A 24,785-nucleotide genomic window follows, 5' to 3' on the forward strand; every position below is an offset into this window, starting at 1 on the left:
TGTTTGTAATGTACCCACAGTTGTAAAAACAGATCTACCGAAGATAACGTGACACTGAAGAAAACCTAAAAATACTAACATTCTTTACCAGGTTCTGAACCTGAAAGTGTTTATTTACTTTCTGTTTTAGCTTTAAGTGTAAAATCTCATCAAAACAAGGATTTAAATTCCAGCAATCACAGCAAATATTTTATCAAAACCATCCTGAGTACAATTTTCCATTTAAACAATAGAAATATTTCATTCATTTAATGGCTGCAGCTTCTCAAATATGAGGATTTGCTGCTTTCTCACAAACAAAATAGTTGAAACTGAGCAGCTACAGCAGTAAAATTCTGCTTTACATGAATGCATCAGTATTGATAATCCAATGTTATAATATGTTACTTATGTTTTCTGATTATACATCTGTACATTATTTATCAGAGCTTGAAACTGTAAAAAAAATTTTAACTTTCCGACTATGTAATCTACAGGGTTTATTTTAAAAATAATCTCCAAAAACAAGTTGTTCTCACCAGATTCTGTAAAATACTGAAAATTCTGTCTTCCTAGATGCAACCATGAAGTCATAACTGACTGAGATGCGACCTGACATTTTACTTTACCAAATGTAGATTGATACAAATTCCCTCTTGTTGTTTGTTAAAAATTATAGTGAGCCTTTTTTAAAACTTCATAATTGCACGTATCTGTTTTTAAGGATTAGTTTCTTCAATAGATCTGGTTTAGGTTTGTTGAATAAAACAAGACTAACTGAAGGCAGCCAGGATTAACTTTAAACCGGGATCAAATTATGATTTCTAGAATTCTGTCACACAAAAGCTTGTTTCAAAGATTTCTCTTGATCCTCTCCTTAAATATTTCCTCTCCAACCTGGATTACTGTTACTCCAAGAGTTCCACTGCAACAATACTCCTGACTCAAAGTCACTTTTTACTTAGCTAAGCAGTTTCCATGGCCAAGAAATAATTTCTAAAGCTCAACAGTTAAGCAGTTATTTGTCTGTTCCTTTTGAAACTACAGTCATGAGATGGTTAGCTTAGCTTAGCACTGAGACTGGAAACAGGATGAAGCACTTTGTCTTCAAAATCCACAAACCAGCAGCTCTAAGCTCTAAAGTTAGAACTTTTGTACAGATTAAAATGTTACTTCACAGTCTTACAAGCTCATTCTTTGTTATCTGATCCAATAAAATGCATCTTCTAGCTGGAAAATTTCTGATACATGTGTGTGATGAACATATTTTACAGTCTTTTGTTTGTACTACAGAGTAAAATACCCTGCATTTGTTTCAGCTCTGCAGACACTTTGTTAGTTAATGAAAGATTTATTTATGAGAAGTTTTGTGTCAGTCTGAAGGAATTCCCCCGTTCAGCTCAGACAACAGACGAGCTGCTGCTTTCCTCTGCTGCTGTTATGGTTTCAAAACATTTATCTTTTCCTGACGAAACTGATGCACTGAGAGTGTGATTCATTCACACAGTACCGGCCAGAATACACACACAAACTGCAGCGCTGCAGTCAAGACAAAGCTGATGCAGCGCCGGACTAAAAGGAGTCGAGCTCGAGACCAAAAGGAATCGAGTCTAAGTCACGACTGTAACAGGTGTCAAGTCAAAACTGAGTCAGAGTCCAAAAGGAGTCGAATCTGAATCCAGAAGGATCTGAGTTCGATTTAAGATGGACTCCAAAAGCAGTCAAGTCACAACTGAGACGAGCTCAAAACGTATCAAGTCTGTGTCCGAGTCAAGTCCAAAAGGAGTCAAAACCAAATCAAAGTCCAAAAGGAGATCCGTCAGATTCAAGATAGAGTTCAAAGCGTGACGTGTTTGAGTCCAGATCAACACAAATCCAGAAGTAATTGAGGTAAAGTCAAAAAGAAATTAAGTCCAACATAAGGCAGAGTTCAAAAGGAACTGAGTTGAAATTGAGTCAAAGTCCAAAAGGTATCAAGTCAAGAAAGAATCCAATAGGAGTCAAAACCAAGTATGTATCTAAAATGAGTGGATTCAGAATTAAGATGGCATCTAAAAGAAGTTGAGTTTGAGTCTAAAAGAAGTAGAGTTTGAGTCCAAAAGGAGTCCATACCTAGTCCAAGTCAAAAAGGAGTTTAGTCAGAATCAAGATAGAGTTAAAAATGAGTCAAGTTTAAGTCCAAAAGAAGCTGGGTTAAGGTCAGGATGCACTCCAAACAGAGTCAAGTCAGAGTTGAGTCCAAAAAGAGTCAAGACCAATTATGAGTCCAAAATGAGTTGAGTCAAAATCAAGATGGAGTTCAAAAGGAGACGAGTCACAGTCGAATCAAAAACTAGTTCTGACAAACTCCAAAAGGAACTGAGTCTACCTCCAGAAGATTTAACTCAAGTCACCAAGTCCACGTCAAGACCAAGTCCAAAAGGAGTCAGGACTGAGTCAAGACAGAGACAAATCCGAAAAGAGTCCAGTCTAAGTTCAAAAGGAGTTGAGGCCAAGTCCAGAAAAACTCAATACACAGTCCTAAAACAGTTGAGTCAAGGCTAAGTCCAATAGGAGTCATGAGTGAGTGTAAAACAGTCACATCAGAGTTGAAAAGAAGCTGAATCTGAGTCAAGATGGAATTCAAATGCTGTCATCTCAAAGTCAAGTTAGAGTCCAAAATGAGTCAAACAGAAGTGAGTCTAAAACAAGTCAAATCAAAGTCAGGAAAATCCAAAAAGTGTTGAGTCTGAGTCCAAAAGAGAGTCTGACTCAAAAAGTCCCCCAAAAACAAGTCAGGTCTGAGTCCAGATGGAGTCTTAACAGTTAGATCTGGTTGAGTCCAAAACAAAGAAGAAAGTTTCCTGTTCAGTGTAAGAATAAAAACAGAACCATTTTCCAGTACTGCAGCACAGTAACAAAGCTGGTTTTAATCAAACTCCCCGATTCAAGTCTGAGATCATAAAAGAAAACATCTGGTGACCCAAGTCGGCCTCGAGTCTTGCAGCCAAACAGACAAACTCTTTGTACCTGTTTGTGAACGTCGGTGGGTGAAAAGTCTCCGTACGCCTCCCAGCATGCGTCTTCATCCTCTTCATAGAAACGGATCTCAATGTCATCTGAGGAGTGAAGCACAGAGGCATGATGGGACTTTTCTCCAGCTTAAGACAACAGTCACAAGACTCAGGACCAAAATGCTGCCAGAACCATCTTTCCAACAACTTTTAACATAAATCAGCTTTTTATGTCCACCCAAAACATGAGAGAGGACGAATGTTTTCACCTTTCTGGACTTTGTCACAGAGCAGAAAGATCTCGTCTCCTCCGAGGACAGAGCCACAAGTTTTATCCATCCGAGAGATCTTAAGGTTTGAGGCGTTTGGTGACTCTGTAGGTGAAAGAAACCAGATAATTCAAACCAAAACGTTAGAAATGAGGCGTTCAAGAACTGTTGGAAAGTTGTAAACATGACAATTCTTTCCATTTTTACAGTTTCTTGGTCTGATAAATGGTGTATTTTTGCCGATTTTTGAAATATAACACACTTTTCAAAACTGTCATAAGGTTTTGGGGTTAAACAACAAAGTGTAAATGTGTCTAAAATTATAAAAATAACCCTAACCCTAGATGGAGCTAATGAGCTTTGCCTCCTGTTTACAGACTGATGCTGATGTTGTGGACTCACTGCTGTCGTAGATGGGGTTGGAGACGACGGGTTTCAGCGCTCTGGTAAAAGCTCCGTTACTGTCCTGCAGGTAGGCGGTGAACTTCAGCCTTACAATGTTCAGGTCCATCACCTTCCCGAGCTCCTTGGCCTCCTTCTGGATGGACGTCTCCTCTGAATCTGCTCCAAACATCAACAAATGATTCTTTAAATGCTACAAACCTATAATCTTGATGATTATGAGGCCTTAAAGTGCAGCTATTAAACTCTTTGTAATGTTTTGAAACATCTTTTAGCTATTTATCCAAAATAAACCTCAGAATCTAATTTTTTTTCTCTGCTGTGACACAAGATATCATAGGTTGTTTACATGTTAACGTGCTTGTTGCACATTTTTAACCATCACAACCTTTGTTAGTTTTTTTTGATCTCCTAATCTCCTGGTTACGAATTTATCTATAACATACTAAATCCAAATATTTAGTTGATATCTCAAAAATATGACCATTCTGCATAAAGAGTACTTTTAGCTTTAGTACTTTCAGTATATTTTGATGCTAATACTTTTGTACCTTTACTTATGTACAAAATTTGGATGCAAGACTTTTACTTGCAAGAGAGTATTTTTACATTGTAGTACCGATGCTTTTATTCAAGCAAGGATCTGAATACTTCTTCAACCAGAGCACATTTGCATCAGAAATATGATAAAAACACTGAGATGTTAACCCAAAATCATTCAGGTGTGTTTACCTGTCAGGTGACAGTGAGCTCCTTTCTGTCTTTTCCTCTCTTCTCTCAGCCTCCTGGTCAGAACCTCGACGACACCTTTCTTTGTCACATGGAGGATCCCCAAATTACTGAATCTACAGCAAGAGACACCAACATTAGACATCATAATCCACATTTTATAGTCATAATATGAACTGTATTATAACTGCCTCTCTTCATACCGTTTTAAAAATGTTATAACTAGCAATACATAAAAAACAAGAATCATATTTACTCGTTTATATAAATTCTGTATTTTTACATGTATATTTATGCTGTTAAATCTGTCTTTAAATTTGATCCAACAATGTTTTAAACCTTGTTCAAAGACTCACAGCAAGAAATGGTAAATTCATTGTAATGTTTATCATATTTGTCGGTTTCATCCAGTTTTATATTTATCTTTAACTATGCAAATGTGACACTTCTTTATATTATGTAGACATCGTTCACTTCATCAACTCTCAGAACCTTAAAACACACCAGCAGGTTTAAAAGTGTCTTATCTTTATAAAATAAATTTTAAATCTTTAAAATGACTCTTTTGCTAGGTAATAGTTTAGTTTTTCCACTTAAGTGATCCTCAAGATTTTTAAAGCCTGATAAAAGTTAAATTCGCTGTTTCGTGGACCTGAATTTAAAAAATGAAATTCTGCTTTTCCTCTTCGGAGCTTTAGGATGCTGTTTTATATTTCAGGTTGACGTGACGATGTGATTGGTTTACACTCACGAGGCGGTGAGGTCGTTGGGGCCGATGTCGAGCGTGCACGTGCCATTCTCGGTGCAGTGACGTCCAACCAGACTGTGGGCGTGGACGCGAGGAGGGTCGGAGTGGGTCACTAGCTGGACCTCCACCCGGGCGTGACCCATGTAGTTATTGATCTGAGATGCACAAAGGAAACATCACAATCTGTATGATTTCACTAATTTTAGAGAACTAGTTAACAATTAGTAACAGGAGGCTGCAAGAGTTCATTTCTGACCTCTAGAGGGCAGCAGATCAGATGTAAACACAACATCTGATACAATATGAGCCCATGAAGTAATAGAGACCGACATTTACAGTTTGCTACTGAGTAAACAAGTTCCACAATAACCCAAACTAACTTCTGAATAACACAAATGCAGCTCTAGGAGTGATTAGCAGCGTTTAGACTACAAATATGTGAAATTAGAAGTTTATAAGAGCTGATGTTCTGTAATGACTAAAAACATCTTCTAACCCTGCATCTGTTTTTATTACAGCAGCATGTAGATATTAAAGGGCATTGCTTGAAAAAAAAAATCTATCAATCAGTCTGAAATTCAGTTCACTTGTGGAGAGAAAAGGCGAAAATAAGCAAATGCAATACATAAATAGGTTTATAAATTGTTTTTTTTTTTACATAACATTTGTATTCATTAATGTTGTATTAATGGAGGTCACTGCCCTCTATTTTTATGTAGATTAATGCATCCAGTCGTTTGTGTTTATATATTTAGTAATTTAAGGGTCATGTTCAGTTAAAGACATAAACTATAGTGATGTGATGTTTATTTAAGTTTTAAATAGAGGAATTTGGTGAACAAAAATCTGTGTTTTGTGAATGAAGCCAATGTTTGTTGGCATGATGACCAAGTTTAGTCAGACTGTTGTAGGGTCTCAATGAATAATAATTTAATTACAAAAGTTTTAATAATCAAGTAATTGGTTTGGGGTGATTTTTTAAAGAAAAAAAATGTCTAAATTCTCTGATTGCAGCTTCTAAAATGTGAATATTTTCAGGTTTCTTTCCTCTTCTTTAACAGTAAACTGAATATCTTTGGACAAAACAAGACTTTTGAATGCATTTTCTTCGGGGAAACACAGATCAACATTCTGACATTTTATAGACCAAACTAAGTTGATTAATTTACAAAATAATCACAGGTTGTAGCTCCACAGTGTTGTTACCCACCTTGACGGTCGGGTATGTTCTCCTGTTCTTCTCACTGGAGGCTCCTGGAAGCCCACCATGTGACGGACCTTCACACTCATAACGGAAACGAAATCCCCTCTGGAAGCACAAAAACACAAACGTGTTCAGATTATAGCTAATCACATTTGTATCTTCGGACAGATAGAAGTTGGTCATGTTGTTATTTTAACTCAATCTACGACCTGCTTGTATCATCTACACTTCTCTGTGTTCTTAAGCCTGGAGATCTTTAGCACTAACCAGATTCCGTTAAAAAAACAAAAAATCACCACTCCTCGATGCAATCATAAAGTAATTATTGACGCAGCTGTGACCAACAGTCATGAGGCAAAAATTCAGGGACTTTTTTTGGATGAACTGCAGGCTGTGGTTAGACAGAGCAAAGAGGTGAAATGCACGTAAACAATTCAAAATGTAAGTAGTAAGATGATTATAGCATGTAGAGCCATTATTTATTTACAGTATTGGTAATTTGTTGCGCATGTTGATTCAAGTTTTTCCGATTTATGTAAAATACTAAATCAGACAAATTCAACTTTCAATTCTTAATATTTTAATGATTTACAGCATTATCCCAGTATTAACATGCTCAGAAGACATTTTTGAGTTTTCTTTCCTCTTTCTTCCTGGTTGTGCTGTTTTCACAGAGGTGTGGGACTTTGAAAAACGAGCCCACATTAAATTAAAATGTGACCAAATGAGCCCATAAACTGGGGAGTTCAGAAGGTTAAAATACAACACATAGGTTAACAGTTAAACTAATGACTTTCAATCTTTTTGGCTTATTACAGGTTTCCATTTCAGAAGTCTGTGAGTTAACAGCTAAAGCTTTTTTTAATTATTAGACCATGTGATGGTGCCACAATGTGGTGAGCAAACATCTCTCTTTGTTTCTAAACTGTATTATACAGTTTAAAGTTTATTTATCCAATTCATATATTTAAGCTTACTCCTTGTCTGCTGGTAACGCTGTTGCATCTTCCTCTATTTTAATTCCTGATCATTTGATTATAAATTTCAACCTCTGAGTGGAAATCAAACTGACAGTCTGCGTCATCATTTTATTTCTGGTTGCGTAAATCTGGTTCTTCTGATTAATTTACATGCAGACGTTGACACATGACATTTAGCAGCAGAAACTCCCTGACTTCTTGCAGACAGTCCCATGCTGTTATGACTGTTGGGAAAACCCTGGATAAAAGGACTGTTAGAGCAACATGTGGATCCACCTGCCCAGGGGGAATCCCCATTCTGGTTGCTCTGGATGACTGCAATGCCCAGTTACAAAGTACATTTTGTTTAAGAGTAAACACCAGAGGGACTCCCTGTGGAACACCTTTACCACCAACACTTCCACTCCAGAAAGTCATTTCTGTTTTACCTTTTCACATTTGGTTTTACACTGTAAAACCAAACAATACTCAAATGTAGAATAATTACACATTAGAATGGTAGTCTCACCTGTTTGGGCTCCTCGATGATCTGAATATACGGACCATGAGCTGAAACACAAACAAAGCTGAAGTTAATGACATGGACAGAAACCCCCAACACTACAGTCACTGGATTTCATCACCCACTTTCAGTATTTCACCAGCGACAGGACAATTTACATGTAGAGTAGGTTAATAAAGTCTGGTTCCAGTAAAAAAAGAGCGCAATGAATCGGTCCACAATGTCAACTAGAAAAGTACTCAGAGAGTGCAGTACTCCATCAAGGCTGGTCAGCTGATGTATCATTTCCGACAGATTTTATCTTTAATAAAAAATGATCCTGCGCTGAGCACAGGCATGTGTTTGGCATGTTATGTATGGATACTGAATTGCGTGTAAATTACTCTTATAAAGGTCCGTTGATCAGTTCATCACTTTTGGCAAACCTTTGTTTTGCTAGTTAAAATAACCGTTCCCTCCATGCTTTTATTTTAAAGGCGTATTTTTAATGGTACGGGCTTTTATTTTGTCACCATTCCAGCAGCACAGGAAGTGTTTATCTAAGAAGCGGTTTCTTGACATGACGAAGACGCAAAAGTCAGAAAATTCACGTGAAGATGAAAGAAAACAGTCCCATGCTGTTGCTGTCTAGCAAAGGATGTGTCTAAACGTAGAAGCTCCTAGCTGGAATGGAGACAAGCTCTGACGGTGTTTCCTGAAGAAAGGAGTGAAGGACAGAAAGGTGAATTTGTGTTCAAAATAAGGCTGATGGCTGAACATAAATAAAGGCTTTGTGAAACATCAGGAGCTTCACCATTGTCTGGCTGGGGTTTGCTACATCACATGACCTAAATATGTAGCGGATGGCAGGAATTGATGAGACTCAGAAACACCCCACAGTTTGATCATTTGTTCCTTGTATGAGTTCCAACTAATAAATCACAGTCATTTTGTAGCAGGATCGCAATCATGTGATCGTCAGCAGGTAACTGACACAGTGTTCACATCATGGTTACAGCGACACCGTGCCGGCAGCTATATCTCCCAATGGGAAATCCTTAACAAAGCCGTTGATCCAGACTATAAGCCGCATCACTGTGAAAATTCAATCACTTGGTCCTTGTGTCATTTCTGACTTTCCCTGAAAATTTCATCCAAATACGTCAGTCCGTTTTTTTGAGTAATGTTTCACACAGACAGACAGATTTACAGACAAACGTACGTCGATCGTCACATAACTCTGTCGTTCCTTGGCGGAGTAATTATGAATAAGAGGTTATAGAAAAGATAATTTGGGTATCTGACCTTTGTTACATCGGAAATATCTATACTACCTTAAATTGAGGGCAGAAATTACTACAAAAAAGCCAACAAGACAAGGTTCTAGAAAGATTCAAGAACTGGACAAAGACTTGAGACTAGAAATTGTTGGTCTGGGTTTCAAGATCTGCTTTATGTGCCTGAAACGTGCTGATTTGTTTCCAGGTAAGAATAGGAGACTATAGAAAATTTTTTACCAAACATTTTATCAAACATCCCTGTTTTGAGTCCAGTCAGGGACTTTCTCATATCAGAAATATATCTGTTATTTGAAAAATGACACAAAATACTCTTAAAAGATACACAGACAAGATTCTGGGGAGATTCAAGGATTGAACAAAGACTAGAGTCTAGATGACTCTTGAAACGTATTAAGAAACTTCTCAAAATTCATCAGATTCTAGCAGATTCAAGGCTCAACCTGTCTCCGAAAGCAAACAAGGTTCTACTTTAATTTACAGTTTGTCGACAAACAAATCTCTTTCCCAAACACTGGTGGTATCCGCTGCTTTGAGAAAACGTTGGTCTGGTTCTGGTAAAAGCGTTGTGAAATGCCTCAGTCTTCAACTCCAAGTATGAATAAGTGGCGGTTGAAAAAGACAGTTTGCGTATTGGGGGGCGACCCCAGTGGTTAACAGTTCATCAAGATGTTGACTTCAAACAGCAACACTCCTGGTTTGGATCCAGCCAGGGAGGCAGACTATATCTACAATATCTGAAACTGAAGGTACAAAATACTATAAAAACTTATCAAGACAAGATTCTACTAAGACTGAAGGACTGGACAAAGATTTCAGACTCTAGAAACTGCTTGTTTACTTTTCAAGTTCTGGCAAATCATCTAAAATGTGTCAGTTTCCATGAATTAATTATAGATTGCAGAAAAGTTATGCTTGGTATCAGAACATTCACCCTGTGAATAATGGTTTAAAGATTTTGACTGTGTCTAACATCCCTTTTTTGAATTCAATTAGGGATGTTTCTTAGATTAGAAACATCTCGATTGCCTGAAATTAAAGGCACAAAATACTATAAGAAGCACGAAGGGTAGGTTCTAGAAAGACTCAATGAATGGACAAATATTTGAGAGTCTAGACAACTCTAGATTTGGTAACAAACCAACAGTAAACAAACATTACTTTTAGGTTCCACTTGGTAACAAAACATTCTCAATATTCATCTGATTCAAGCTGAGGTTTCAAGTCTCAACCTGTATCCAGGTGCAAACAAGGTTCTACTTTAACTTACAGTTTGTCGACAAACAAATCTCTTTCCCAAACACTGGTGGTATCCGCTGCTTTGAGAAAGCACCGGTCTGGTTCTGGTAAAAGCGTTGTGAAATGTCTCAGTCTTCAATTCCAAGTAAGAATAAGTGATTGTTAAAAAAAAACAGTTTGGGGGTCGACCCCAGTGGTTCACAGTTGATCAAGATGTTGACCGCAAACAGCACCATTCCTGGTTTGGATCCAGCCAGGGAGATTTGAAATATCTATACTACCTGAAATTGAGGGTACAAAATACTATACAAACCTATAAAGACAAGGTTCTACTAAGACTCAAGGACTGAATAAAGATTTGAGACTCTAGACACCTCTAGAAACAGGTATTAAACCAACCGTAAACAAACATCACTTTTATGTTCCACTTTCTAACAATAAGTTTCCTGGATTCATCCACTTCTAGTAGAAGATTCAAGGTTCAGCCTGTTTCCAGTGCAAACAAGGTCCTGCTTTAATTTACAGTAATTTACAAACAAATCTGTTTCCCGAAAACTGGTAAGCTCTGCTGATGTTTGTCTGGTTCTGGTAAAAGCATCCTGAAATGTCTCAGTCCTACATTCCCAGTATGAATAGGAGATTGTAAGAAAAGACAGTTTATGTATCGGGGCGACCCCATTGGTTAACAGTTTAGATGCTGACTGCAAGCCGCGACGTCAATGGTTTGTATCCTGCCAGGGTGACTAAAAATATCTCTACTACCTAAAATTGCAGGTACGAAATATTCTAAAAAGCTGCCAAGACAAGGTTCTACTAAGACTCAATGACTGGACAAAGATTTGAGACTCTAAAAACTGCAAGTGTACATTTCAAGTTCAGGTAAAAGCTCTGAAATTTGTTAGCTTCCAGGTATTAACAGACTGTAGAAAAGTTATGTTGGATATGAGGGCACCCAAAAAAGTCAAACATCCCTGGTTTTGGGTTCAGATTGGGATAATCTACACACCTGCAGCCTACATCTACAACCTAAATGCATAAGGCTTTCAGAAATAATCAACAACTGGGCGAAGGTTTGAGACTGTAGAAATGGTAACAAACCAATAGCGAACAAACATCACTCGAATTTCCCTCGGGATCTTGAATTTCCCTCTGGAATAATAAAGTGTGTGTCTGTCTGTCTGTCTGTCTGTCTGTTAAAAACAAACAAAATCTCATCTGTTGCAACACTTTAAAACCTTTGAAAGAACACTTGAGGACTTAAACATCACTTTTCAGGACAATGAAAGCTTTAATTTTGCGGGAGCTGTGAGGATCACCTAATCTGACAGGTAATTTCTCAAAACAAACCCTGTTTGAAATATTTCTGATGGATGAATTTAAGGAGGCAAAACTATTAGAGTGTGACTCACCTGTCTCGGGTATGTAGGGCTCAATCTTTATGTCCACTGGAGGAATGTAGTCGTACGGATTCAAATTCAGCTGCAGCTGAGGGAAAAAATATTTTACATTGACATTTAGACCTGACAGGAAAACATCTCTAAGCTTCAAATCAATCAGTCAGTTAATATTTATCTGTTTGCAGGCCTTTCTACTCAGGCCTTAAACCAGGAAATCTTTCAGTATTCTGGAGGCTTCACGCTTTTCTGCAGTGACTCATCAATCCTCAGAAACTAACTTGCGTCTGATGTAATCAATCGAATAATTAAAAGATCAATCAGTGGGATATGAATCAGTAAAAACCCCAGACAGGATCTGGCTCCTTAATCTGTGCTCTTTCTGCTTTTCAATCTAATCATTGTCATCTGAATTTCTGAGTTTGTCCTCAGTTCTTTGACATTAATCAAACAGAGACCTGAAGTAATAGTTGAAGTTATTTTCATTGTTTAACTCTCTGAACCATAAAATCCACAGGCGAGTTTGAAAAGACATGAACACTTTTAAAATTGCATTTATAAGCTCCAGAAAAAAGCATCATATTTTTCAGCTTTCTAATGGCGCTTCAGCTAATGATTTGCAGTTTTGTCAGAAAATTTACCTGAAAATAAGCTTAAAAATGTGATATTTCATCAAAATCACTTATTTTACATGTTTCATTTTAAAAATTTGCCAAAAAGAAATAGCTTTTATTCTGGATTTTTAGTAACAAGTGATGCAACAGTGAGTAAAAATGTGACAGGATCAGAAACTGTTTGAAGCTTAGAGGAGTAAAGCTGTAGAAGTAAAGATTTACGCAACAGAAAGCTTCTGAAGACGGAGTAATTTGCATTTCAAACAGTGAAGATGCACAAAGGATAAAAGAGTATGAACTTTGCCTTGTTGCTGAAATAAACTGGCTTTTGTTCAGATTAAAGCAGGAAACGGTGAAGCAGAAAGTTATTCATGCAAATCAGTTTCACTGTGCATCATTCAAACATCGGCTTCCTCATGAAGTGGAAATTTCTCCTAGTTGCTATTTGTATCATTACTGACTCAGTCTTTACTATAAGATGCAACGGTGATTAAAATTAAGAGACAAATAGACATTTCATTGACTTCATTCATGTAATTTCATTCACCGGGGCAGCTTGTGTTCGTAGTTTCATAAACCGAAACCTTATTTGTGAAAGTTGAGCCAAAAGCAAAGGTCACTGTGTGTTGCAGGAAATGCAGCAAATATGGCATTAAAAAATATTTAAGAAATCAAATCAGGCTAAAGAAGACCTTTCTTCTGCTAAATGTTTTTACGGTTTTAAGAGTTATAGTTTTATTTTAAAACATTTCATCCATCTGCTTCTGTTTGTGCAGCAGCAAGTAGGTCTGGGCATCATTTGGAAAGAATTGGTGCCTTTACTCTCTCTGTAAACAAAAACAGGATTTCCATTGTAAAAAATTAGTCCAAACTTTTCTATTTCAGTCTTATTGTGAAATTACTAAATCAGCTACCAACTGTCTGAACACCAAATCTCCTAGTGTATTTGAAAGGCATGTTTTCTTTATAGAAATCTCCAAAATTGCACCATTTATCAGCCAGGAACTGTAATATTGGACTTTCCAAATGTCCTTTAACTGCTCATGTGTGGGAAACTGAACCAAATCTGAGCTTAAAATCAGAACATTTCATCAAAATCATGCTATATGCTTCATTCCTCGTTCGTTCAAAATAAACCAGATGGTGTTAAAATGGAAAATTCTGAGCTCCTGACAAAAATTCTGAAAGGTTTCAGCTGAATTGCAGGCAGTGTTTCCGAATAATGATATAAATAACGAGACTGAGAGGAAAATAAAAGATTAGAAAGTGGTAGAAAGTGGATCAATAAGATAAATGCAACATGGCTCAAAAACGGTGAACAGAGGAGCAAGTTGCTGGAAAATACATCCAGCATGGTGAAACATCTTTCATTGGGATTTGCTTTTACGTGTTAATTACAATTTATTTAATTCTTGGAAAATGCATCATCAAAAAACTGAGCTTTCATTTCTTATGTTTTTATGATAACTTCTGAGTTCTCTTTAATTCTAGTCATTGTTGTTTCATTTCCACAAAGCTGCGGGACTTTATATTGCAGTGAAAGATGATCTCATGGTGACTAAAAAAGTGACCGGTACAAAAAGATGCCCAAAAAGCTGCATGGAATTCAGAGGATTAATGTCTAGGTCAAGACACACAACAACACTGTTGCCAAAACATCTGCATTATAAAGTGTTAATATGGCTCTACATTTATTCGAGATGATTAAACTCCCATTTTTCTCGCTTCTTCTATGTATAAATAATTCATTTTCTTCTGCTTAAGGAAAAATCTCGTCCAAAATCAAACATCATTGTAGCAGAGAGAATTCTCTTTAATACAGCTGCAGAAATTAGGCAACTGAATCCAGTTCAGGATTCAGTTGAAGGATTTTGGTATTTGTCATTTTACTGTTTTTAAATATTTGCATTACATGTACAAGTATAGTCAGTTATTACACATAAAAAGTAAACAACACAAAGCCTGCGTGTGTGCAAGAACCGACACGTGAAGCTGTTAAATGTGTAAAATATACAACAGAAATGGACTCACATCATTGTCATAGACGTTGAGGAATGGAGGTTCAGTCATCCTGCAGCAAAAACAAAAACAAACAATCAGAGGCTTCAAACGTGATTTACAGTTTCCACACACACTCTCTTTCTGTATGTGTGCGCTGAGGAAACACTCGTTCAAACTGAATCACTGTAATTGTCCTCGTCTGTCACAGCTGGAATCTGGAAGTCCCGATGAAACAACAAAGAAACAACAAACAAACAAACAAATCGAATCTGAAGCAGTTTCACTTTCACATGACGGACGAACGCAGCAGCTCCTCTCTCTCTCTCTCTCTCTCTCTCTGTTTTTCTTCTCAGCTTTTTTTCTCTGACCCTCCCTCTCTCTCTCTCTCTCTCTCTCTCTCTCCCTCCCTCAGTGTGTCTCTGTGTCGTTCAACCCCCCTCCCTCCCCTGTCGGCATGTTTTCAGTCACTTCCTGGAAGTGGCGAGTGGAGGAAAACCCCCAGAATCCCAGACCAGCGCTGAGGGGGGCGGAGCTACTGATGATGTCATCACTCTGCTGCTGCACAAAATTAAGGAACAGACTGAAGAAAAAAAACTACAACTATGGACTGAAAAGAAAAAAATAAAAATACAGACTGAAGAGAAAAAACTACAAATAAAGACTGAATAAAGAAAGAAACTACAAATATGGAATGAAAAGAAAAATCTAAAAATACAGACTGAAGAGAAAAAACTACAAATAAAGACTGAAAAAGTAGAAAAAAAATACAAATATGGACTGAAAAGAAAAAACTAAAAATACAGACTGAAAAGGAAAAAAAATAAATATAGACTGAAAGAATAAAAAGATGCAGAATAGCAAGAAAAAATGAAGACTTAAAAAGAAAAAACTGAATAAAAATACAGACTAATAAAACTGAAAGGACAGACTGAAAGCATAATACAAAATAAAGCGGAAAAAATACTTTAAAAAAAGACAGACTGAGAAAAATACAAGGATGTAGAATGAAAAAAGTAGAACTAATGAGTAGAAATTGAAAAAAGTAACTGAAATAAAAACGTATTATCTGAAAAATAACAGAGAATTCCTGCATAACTAGAGGAAATTCTCACCAACTCACTGCTAAATTCACTGACCATTCAGAACCCAAATAATGCAACTACACATCTTCTAAAATCTAAAATATGATAAGAATCTAACTTTTAGACATAAAAGTAGGTATACCGTATAAAAAAGCATGAGAATTGGACAAGAACAAGAAACAAAGGTAAAAAACAAACTGCAGGTTAGGTGTCACAGTGATGCAAGAAGCTAATTAGCCTAGTTTAGCACCTGTACTGTCTCTGCAGCCTCTGATGGAAATTATGTCATTTAATGTAGTAAAACACTTTTAAATCAAATGGTTTCACACAGCAGACAGACAATGAGACTGTGATCCATAACCAGCTTCAACAGAAATAAATTTAAGTTTTACAAGTTAGGTATGTGTTACAGTTTGGCTAAAAAATTTTTAAAAAACATCTCATCTTCACTGCTTGTGAGGCAGCAAGAATATCTAATCTTATAGAAATCTGAGTCGCCTGCATGTGTTCACATGTTTTGTTCACTCTACACACTAAAGAAATTGCTTAACTGAGAAGTTTCTTGACATCAGACATCAAAATTTAAAACTAGAATGTACGCTTAAAATAAATTCAACACAAAACCAGCTAAAAAGAAGCTAGAAACAGCCATAAAACCAACCTGCAGCTGAATTAAAGGATGTAGTCGTGAATTATTCTGCAGCAGCTTAGACCCGATGTTTCATGCTCAGCTCTTTACTTCCTCTTTGCTCAGTTTTCTGTCTCTCTGGTGTTTTTTTTTTTTTTTTTTTGGTTCCGACTTCCTGTGGCAGCTTATCTGAGAAAAAAAAAACCCTTCACGCATTATAACCTGACTCAGATCTGATGTGATGGACAGCGACGGGGCAACCCCTCCTGATGGCTTCAGCCAATCAGGCGGCTGCACACACAGCCTAATTAACATAAACCCACAGCAGGTAGAGTACGAGCGAAGCAGCGAGTGAGGAGAAAACCCGAGGGGGAAGTCTGCAGGAATCCACAGAGGTGATTTTACTGCCACTTTCCCTGAAAACCAGCCCTGTTTCTGTTCACCTGTCCACAGATTTCATCATCTGAATGTCCTCTAATCGAAAAACACCTGAGAGACACACAGTCGTCTGCAGGTACAGAGCAGCTTATCTTAAAGTCTCTACATTTAACCCTCTGAACCCCAAAACCTGCTATTTTATCTTTAACAAAATCACCAAAATTACAACATTTATCAGAGCAAGAAACTGTAAACTTCCCGACAGTCATTGGACTAGTCATCTGTGACGCGCCACTAAATCATGATATTTCAGTAAATCATTTTATTCTACATTTCTCATTTTAAAAATTCACCAAAAATAAACTGTTTGCATCAACCAGATTCTGTAAAAAATAAATAATTCTGCATTTAGTGGTGCAACCACGAAGGCATTCATGACTCCGCTGTGACCAACAGTCACGTGACAAATATTCTGAGAGTTTTAGGGTGAAATGCAGGATCTGTTTACACAGGGCAGATTGGAGACAAATATAGAAGCAAATTAAAAATATAAGCAGCTACATACCTGTAGTATGTAGAGCCTTAAATCTTTTTTCCAGAATTGGTAACACCTGTATGCACTTGGAAAAATGTTGCACATGTTCTCTCTACTTCTAGTCAAGGCTGTTCTGTTTCCATAGAGGTGCAGGACTTTATATTGCAGTGAAAAATGAGCCCACAGTGAGTGAAAACGGCCCAAAAAAAACAACTCAAAAGCTGCTTGAAGTTCAGAGGGCTGTAGCTGTATGTGTATGATATTTAATCGCATGGAAACTTTGATTAGTCTGATATTAAACTAACAAAAGGGTGAAGCGTCATTATTTTCATTAATGATTAATCTCATGGTTGCTTTATGATTAACTGACTCATCATGAGAATAAAAGACGTCAAAAAATGACTGAAAAAGCTCATCACAAGACAAAGGTGTCGCCCCCAATAGATCAAAAGATATTCAAAGTAATTAGTAACCGAGTTTCTGCAGAACAAACAACGAGGCTTAATGTACAAATGCAGCAAAAAACACAATATTGTTGCAGATATCTATCCATAAAAACACAAAAATGTAAAAACACTGCCAACAAACACATCTAAAACTGAAGAAAACCTACACATGCATCAATGAACGTGATCCTCGTCTGCATCTGAAGCAGAAAGAAATATACAATAAAATCCATTTCCCTGCAGCATGCTTCACAAATACAACCAGAAAATTCAAAAACATCATAAAGATATTAATTTCAAATCCAGACGTTTAAGTTTGTTCTGCCATCAGTGCAGCAGTGCCCCCTGCTGATTCATACTCCATGTAAACAAATCGCCCATTAAACCAACAGCATCATACAAACGCAGCTGTCTGAATTATTATCAGCTTACAAGCTACAAATATTCCAAGTTTATAAGAGCTGCTGTTGTTTAGTAATCAATGAAAATATCTCGCAAAAACTTCTGTCTATTACTATTACAGCATCACGTGGACAATAAATAACATTATTAGCAATTTAAAACATGATTAGCTTGTAAAATTTTATAAATCAGTGTGAAATTTGGAGCTCTTGGGGACGGACAATATGAAACGAGAATAAAAAGTGAAGAGTAAATAGGTTTATGAATTCTATTTCAAAGGATATTTTAAAAATTGGAGGTGTTTTTGTCTTTTTGTTGTTGTAATGGAATTCATTGTCCTCTATATGTGGTGTATGGTATAAATTCAATTATTAGACTTTATTAGAAATGTATGTCAGTATAACTGCAAAGAGGGAGGAAGTTGGATTTGCTCATCATCTGAATTAAAGCATTTTCACTGCAGGTAAAAATGCAGATGAAAATCTATAATGACAAGGAAAAAAAAGTTTGACAGTTTCACAGTTTCTGCTCTTTGCAGCTGTTTTCTGGCAGCGCGTCACAAATGAGCCAGACTTCAGTCAAAGAGACGTTAGTCATCGGCTGCCGGTTGTCACGGCAACACAACCCGGATTAATGCAGAGCTGTCGGCTGATGGAAGACAGGCGCAGGTGGATCTTTTTAACTTTGCGTAAAGCAGCCGGGAACTAATTATTTGTTCAGTTCAAAGCTTTCAGAGAAGCAACAGCATGAAAAACATGATAAAGACTAAAGACAGAAACGGTGTGTAATGAAGAGAAAAATGTGACAAACTAACTAACGAACTACGAAGAGATATTAATGTGTTAGCAGGTATAACAAGCCTAAAGGTGTCCCTCTTTAAACCTGCTAGATCACCATGGTAACTGATGCTTCTAACCTGGTCTAGAGGAGATTCTGTTCAGAGTTCATGATTTAAATCAGCTCTTTTCTGTGACACAGATCCTCAGTTCAAGTTTTATCTGCATACATGAGCTGTTTGTTTGCAATCATACATACACTACGATACAAAAGTTTGGGATCATGTAGAAATGTCTTTGTTTTTGATAGAAAAGCATTTTTTTTCAATGAAGATAACATTAAATGAATGATAAATCCAGTGTAGACATTGTTAATGTGGTAAATGACTATTGTAGCTGGAAACAGCTGATTTTTAATGGAATATCTCCATAGGGAAACAGAGGAACATTTCCAGCAACCATCACTCCTGTGTTCTAATGCTACATTGTGTTAGCTAATGGTGTTGAAAGGCTCATTGATGATTAGAAAACCCTTGTGCAATTATGTTAGCACATGAATAAAAGTGTGAGTTTTCATGGAAAACATGGAATTGTCTGGGTGAACCCCAGACTTTTGAATGGTAGTGTAAATTCAGTTATTGATGCAGAAAATGCATAAATATATTTCTATGTTTGGTCCTAATTTGCTACCACTGCTGGACTAGAAAAATATTCATATTTATCACATAGAATATTTGATCAATAACATGATTAATTTCACTTTGATTTGGCCACAAACTAAAGCGGTTTATCCTTCATTATGGGACAGTGTCAGACCTGAGTGCACGTCTTCAGCATCATGTTTAAATGATTAAAGTTTAAAGTGTAGGAACTTGAATGTGCAGCTGTCAGTTAGAAATAAGCATCCGCATTAAGAAAATAAATATAATAACAGCATTCCTCTCCTGCATCAGTTGGAGTAGCAGCGCTGCTTTTTTCCATAATTAATTCCATTATAAAAAGCTGTCTGATAGAGGTGATTAGCCCATTTAGTGCAGAAGAAGAGCCACATGATGCGTTACATTACTACTTTCTAGAGAAGTAAATCTGGGTAAAAGCAAAACTCAATAACCGTTGTAGTGATACTTACTATCTCTTATTGAGGTTTTAGGTTTTGCTGAGCTGGCTAACAAAAAGAAAGTCTCTTTAAATATCTAAAAGTCTCCAGATTAATCAGGTTTCATGCTGAAGCAAAGCTGCTGAATATCATCCTGCTGGACGTCTTCAGAAAACCACCAGAAACTACAACAACATCCTCCTGCAACATCTTAACCCTGTGAACCCCAGTGTTTTTCTTGCTCCTCTCACATTTTTACTCACTGTTGGTTCATTTTTCACTGCAATATAAAGTCCTGCACCTCTATGGAAACAGAACAACCATGACTAGAAGTAGAGAGAACTCAGAAATGTCTTCTGTGCAGTTCCTTTCTTATACAATTTTTTTTTTTTTTTAAAGGACTCGCAGTTAACCTGTACAACATGTTTCCAAGTGCCAACAGGTGCTACCAATACAGGACATGAAACTGACTCTACATGCTTCAGATATTTCTGTTTTGATTCTGCTCTGGGTAAACACATCCTGCAGCTCAGCCTAAAGGTACCTGAATTTTCTGTCATGTGATTGTTGATCACAGCTCTGTCATTAATGGCTTCATAGTTGCATCGAGATGTGCAGAATTTTTTGTTTTTTACAGAATCTGGTTGATAAAAACAGTTTATTTTTGGTTGACTTTTAAAAGAGACACGTTGAATAAATATTGTCTGATTTCCAGCTTAGATTTGGTTGAGTTTTGCGATGGAACGTCACAGATGAGAAGTTCAAGGACCGTCTGAAAGCTTATTTATTTAAAGTTTAGGTAATTTTGTCAGTATAACAAAATCTAAACGCTTTTCTAAAGCTGGCAGCGGGTTTTGGGGTTCAGAGGGTTAAAATAAAAACAAAATAAAACACACATTTCCATTTTAAGACATTTAAAATAAATTTTACGGCACTTGTAGAAAGATTAATATGTATATATTTTGCATGAAACAAGCAGCCGACGGCTTGTTGGAGCTTAAAATCCACAAATAAAACAGATAAAAGTCAAATAAAGTTTTAAATTCTGGAGCAGAATTTAAAACATTCTTGTCGCCTTGTGTTACTCTCATTACAGGCTAAATGTTGTTGACACATCTGGAATATTTCACTCTGATCCACAAAAACATCGACAGAATCGAGGTGATTCCAGTCTGCAGAGCTTCATCACGTACCTCAGAGCTCCGGCCATGACTCAGCAGAAACACGATGACGAAGGTGAAGATGAAGATGATGAATGCTCGGCTCCCACAGGAGGAGGAGGTTTCTGATCCGTTCTTCCTCCTTCAGGGATTTTCCTGTGGACTACAAACCAAGTCTTAATCACAGCTCAGCGTCATATCTGAGCTCACTGCAGGGAATTTCCACCCTCCTCTTCCTCCTCGGTGATTATTCGAGGACAATCCTCACTTTCCAGCTATACTGAACAAACAACAAAGTGCTGCCTCTCTTAAAACAGCAGCCCCACATTTTTTTTATCGGACGGAGTTTACAGAAGCAGGGTTAGCCTAGCTTAGCACAAGCACTGGAAGTAAAGGGAAACCGCAAGCCTCGAAAAACACAACTCCACAGCTCCAACTTCCCAATGTCCCAACTTCAGGACAAAATATCAGCAGAAACCGACATGAAATCTATCACAGTTTGTATGTTTTTTGTTCTTCACAGCTTGTTTAGAGTCTCTTTGGTTTAATAAGAACAAGTGTGACAGTATAATCTATTATTTTTCTACATTTTTGCATCATTTAAAGTTACAGATTTATCTGGTAGCAGCTCCATCTTGTTTTTCTGGTTGCAAAATTTAAGGATTTACTGATTTCAAGTTCTTAAAGTTATAATTCAATTATATAAAGTTGAAAGAGAGAATTTTTTTCCAATGTAATGTAACTAAATGTGAAACTTACAGTCTAAAAGATGACAAGACACAAAAAGTCAGTCTTCCTGCATTTAACAAATGCAGTTAAATCAACTTTATCTTTGTTTTATTATCCAAAATTCAAAGATAAATTATATTCTAAAACTCAAATATTCTTTGTTGTTATTTATGCCAAAGAGCAAAAGAAACAAATCCTTCTGTATGACTGTTAGCTGGATTATTTTATCCTGATAACATCGCAAACTTGGATTAATCCAGTCATGTTTCAGGGAATTAATCAAAAGTAAGTTAAAATAATAGATATGCAAAAAGACAGAAATAAAAACATGCAAAGAATAGAGCTAAACAAATAACAAAAAAGTTAAATGATGATTATTTGGGCAGACAATGAGATACAAGTCATGATTTTCGAGGGAATTTTTACATTTCTTTTCCACAGGAAATGAAAATAAATGAAACTGGTGTTATTTTTTGCGGCAGTCTGTAAGAAACAAACTTGTTCCATTATGTCTGTAGAATATGATCGGTAAATGTCCCTGTAGCACCACAAAAATTAATTTATAGAGACATGTTGAGACAAATTAAAGTTTTAATCAAAACATTGAAGCTCCTGCGACTTAGATATTGCATTTCCAGCACCATATTGCAAAAACAGTTAGCTGCATTGTTCAGCCTGATGTAATATTACAAGATACCTTTATTAAAAATGACTTTAATGATGAAAATAAGTTTTCCTGCATCCATCAGACAAATACAGATGCAACTAATGATTATTGTTGTTGATTAATTTGTTGATTATTTTCTAATTAATGTAAAAGGTTGCTTGCTGTAGAAAATATGTCTCTAAAGTCCAACATGTTACTTTTTCCAAAGATATTCAGTTTACTGTCATACAGTAGTTAAAAAAACTTTTAAAAATTACTATTTAAGAGGCAAAACTGATAAATTGAAGGTCAAATTAGTCTGCGATTAATCTAACAGCTGACAACTAATTGATTATTTGATTAATTGCTGCAGCTCATGAGATATAGTTGAATAATTACCTATTTTCACATTAAGAGGTAGATTTTTTTGACACAATTCCATTTTTATTTACCTTAAAAAATAATCTGAAGTTCAGAGGTTTGTTGTAGCTTCAACTATAATCAGTTTGGTTTAAAAAAAAAAAAAAAAACAAGAAAAAAGAAGAGAATTATAGGATTAATTTGCCGTAATAACACTGGATTAATTTAGGTACGATACAAGGAAAAAATGCACAGAAGTGACACAGATAGAGAATAAAATCAGGTAGATTACAACTGTGGCTGATCAATTAAAAACGCACTAAAATAAACTGTTTATTGCGCAAACGCTGCAGAAATTTCCTTGTTGCACAACCTGATTAAACAACAAAACAAACTGCACATTTCCACCATATTGAAACTGTTAAATTAAACCAGTTTGGGTTTTTTTCTGCTTCACCAACACATGACTGATTTATTTATTTACTCTGCTAATGAGCTAATAAGCTAATAAACACATTTTTACTCACACCTCAGTGGATTTAAAGTATTTAATTCGGTGTTTAAAAATGCTAAATGTGATTTAAAGAGCAAAAAGAGCAGCTGAGTAAACATTTAAAGGTGTTTTTGCTCGTTTTTCTGTACCCAAAATAAAGCTGCTAAACTGAATTTAAACGTCACGTTGGTTCGACGCTGCTTTAAAAATCGGTTAAATGAACGCGTATAACTCATCTGTGAGTTGTTTAATCGATTATTTTCCTCCCTGACAGTCCACCAGCAGCTACCAGAGTTTAAATAAAGTTCAAATAAAGTTCGTAAAGGTGAGTTTTACCTGCGTTCAGCCTCCAGCCCGACCAACTGCTCGTCCGTTTCCCGAAAAACTCTGAAATGATTCAACAAAGAAAAACAGCGGGGAAGAGGTCGAGCGGTTTTCCTGTCACTGCTCTTCATAATAAAAGCCCGTCGTGCTCATTTCCAGTGACATTTGAACAGTGTAGTGGTTTTGTAGTTTTTTTGTGTTTAATATTTCAGTCAGGTGATTAAGATGAAACGATGAAAGATGAAACGACGAAGCGATAAAACTCTATTAAAAAAGACACTTAATTAATTATTAAGACTCGGCCATGTTATATATGATTTTTTTATTTATTTAAATGTTATGATTAAGACCCTACACTGCTAAATATAACATACATTTTTTCAACAAATTAAATTATTAGTGAAACCATAACATTAGGTATTATAAACATTTAGCCGACTCATTTAACATTTAATTTGTGTTCCTAAAATTTTAAATATTTCACAATCTCTTTACACGTTATTATTTATGACTTTTTCTATGTTTTAATGAATATTTCTAATCTTTTTTCTTGTTATTTCATACCTATGTGAAAGAGTAAATTTGTGTTTCACCACCCAAATTGTACCAGCATGTGAGAAATAAAAACTCTTGAATCTCATCTGGAACAGAAAAATTTACCAAACAAAACTGTACATATTATTTATCTTTATTTCATCTGACTAATTCAAATATTAAAGTTAAGACCATCCAAAATTATTTAACTAAACCTACTCAACTAATTTTTTTAATAAAGGTGAAAAAGTCGCCTTGTGTTGCTGAAAGCTTTTAATTATTTGGTTTTATTTATTTTATTAGTAATTTATTATTTCTTACTGTTAATTAATTGTGCATGTTTGCATTTTGTCCTATTTTGATTCTGCTTTGTACATTTTTCTATTCACTTACTATGCATTTAATATTATTGCATTTTTTTCCATGTTGTTTTCCATTTGCTGAAGTATACTTTATTTGTTATTATTACTGTTATTCTAAACCTGCTTGTTTTGACATGTCATACACAAATTATATCTATACGATAAAAAAGTAAATATCTATACACATATTGGAGATTAGAAAACTTGGTAAAAATATAGAAGCATCATCTAATAAATCTTTAGAGAGACATTTTTATCCCACTCATATTTCCCTGTTTTTTTTCTATATATTTATATTCAAATTATTTTATTTAAACATTATTTAATTTTTTTGGTCCTAAAATCAGTCCAGCTGCGGCTTCATTAACTAAATACTTTTATTTTGAAGATCATTTCGCCTGACTAAAAGCTGTGCTCGCGCTCTTCTCAGTCTACTTGACGCATCTCTGCGCTGTTGTCATGGAGACCGCAGCCTGTCAATCACAGCGGAAAGCCCCGCAGCT

General features: G+C 36.0%; 1 protein-coding gene across 2 annotated transcripts in view; it reads right to left on the bottom strand.

Annotated features, from left to right (window-relative positions):
* nfkb2 (nuclear factor of kappa light polypeptide gene enhancer in B-cells 2 (p49/p100)) overlaps nucleotides 1-23,468 on the bottom strand; it is a 31,847-nt gene extending 8,379 nt beyond the window's left edge. For both annotated transcript variants that reach the window (XM_055018504.1, XM_023284476.3), the window contains exons 1-11: nucleotides 23,399-23,468; nucleotides 20,868-20,997; nucleotides 14,362-14,401; nucleotides 11,732-11,807; nucleotides 7,813-7,853; nucleotides 6,331-6,429; nucleotides 5,124-5,275; nucleotides 4,376-4,488; nucleotides 3,644-3,802; nucleotides 3,242-3,346; nucleotides 2,989-3,077 (exon numbers count right to left, since the gene is read on the bottom strand). In XM_055018504.1, coding sequence (XP_054874479.1) covers nucleotides 2,989-3,077; nucleotides 3,242-3,346; nucleotides 3,644-3,802; nucleotides 4,376-4,488; nucleotides 5,124-5,275; nucleotides 6,331-6,429; nucleotides 7,813-7,853; nucleotides 11,732-11,807; nucleotides 14,362-14,401; nucleotides 20,868-20,884 — 891 coding nt within the window. In that variant the 5' untranslated portion in view covers nucleotides 20,885-20,997; nucleotides 23,399-23,468. The remainder of the gene's footprint in view (nucleotides 1-2,988; nucleotides 3,078-3,241; nucleotides 3,347-3,643; nucleotides 3,803-4,375; nucleotides 4,489-5,123; nucleotides 5,276-6,330; nucleotides 6,430-7,812; nucleotides 7,854-11,731; nucleotides 11,808-14,361; nucleotides 14,402-20,867; nucleotides 20,998-23,398) is intronic.
* Between the last annotated feature and the right edge of the window lie 1,317 nt (nucleotides 23,469-24,785).

Source organism: Amphiprion ocellaris, chromosome 16 (genome assembly GCF_022539595.1).
Source record: "Amphiprion ocellaris isolate individual 3 ecotype Okinawa chromosome 16, ASM2253959v1, whole genome shotgun sequence".
NCBI classification, from domain to species: Eukaryota; Metazoa; Chordata; class Actinopteri; family Pomacentridae; genus Amphiprion; species Amphiprion ocellaris.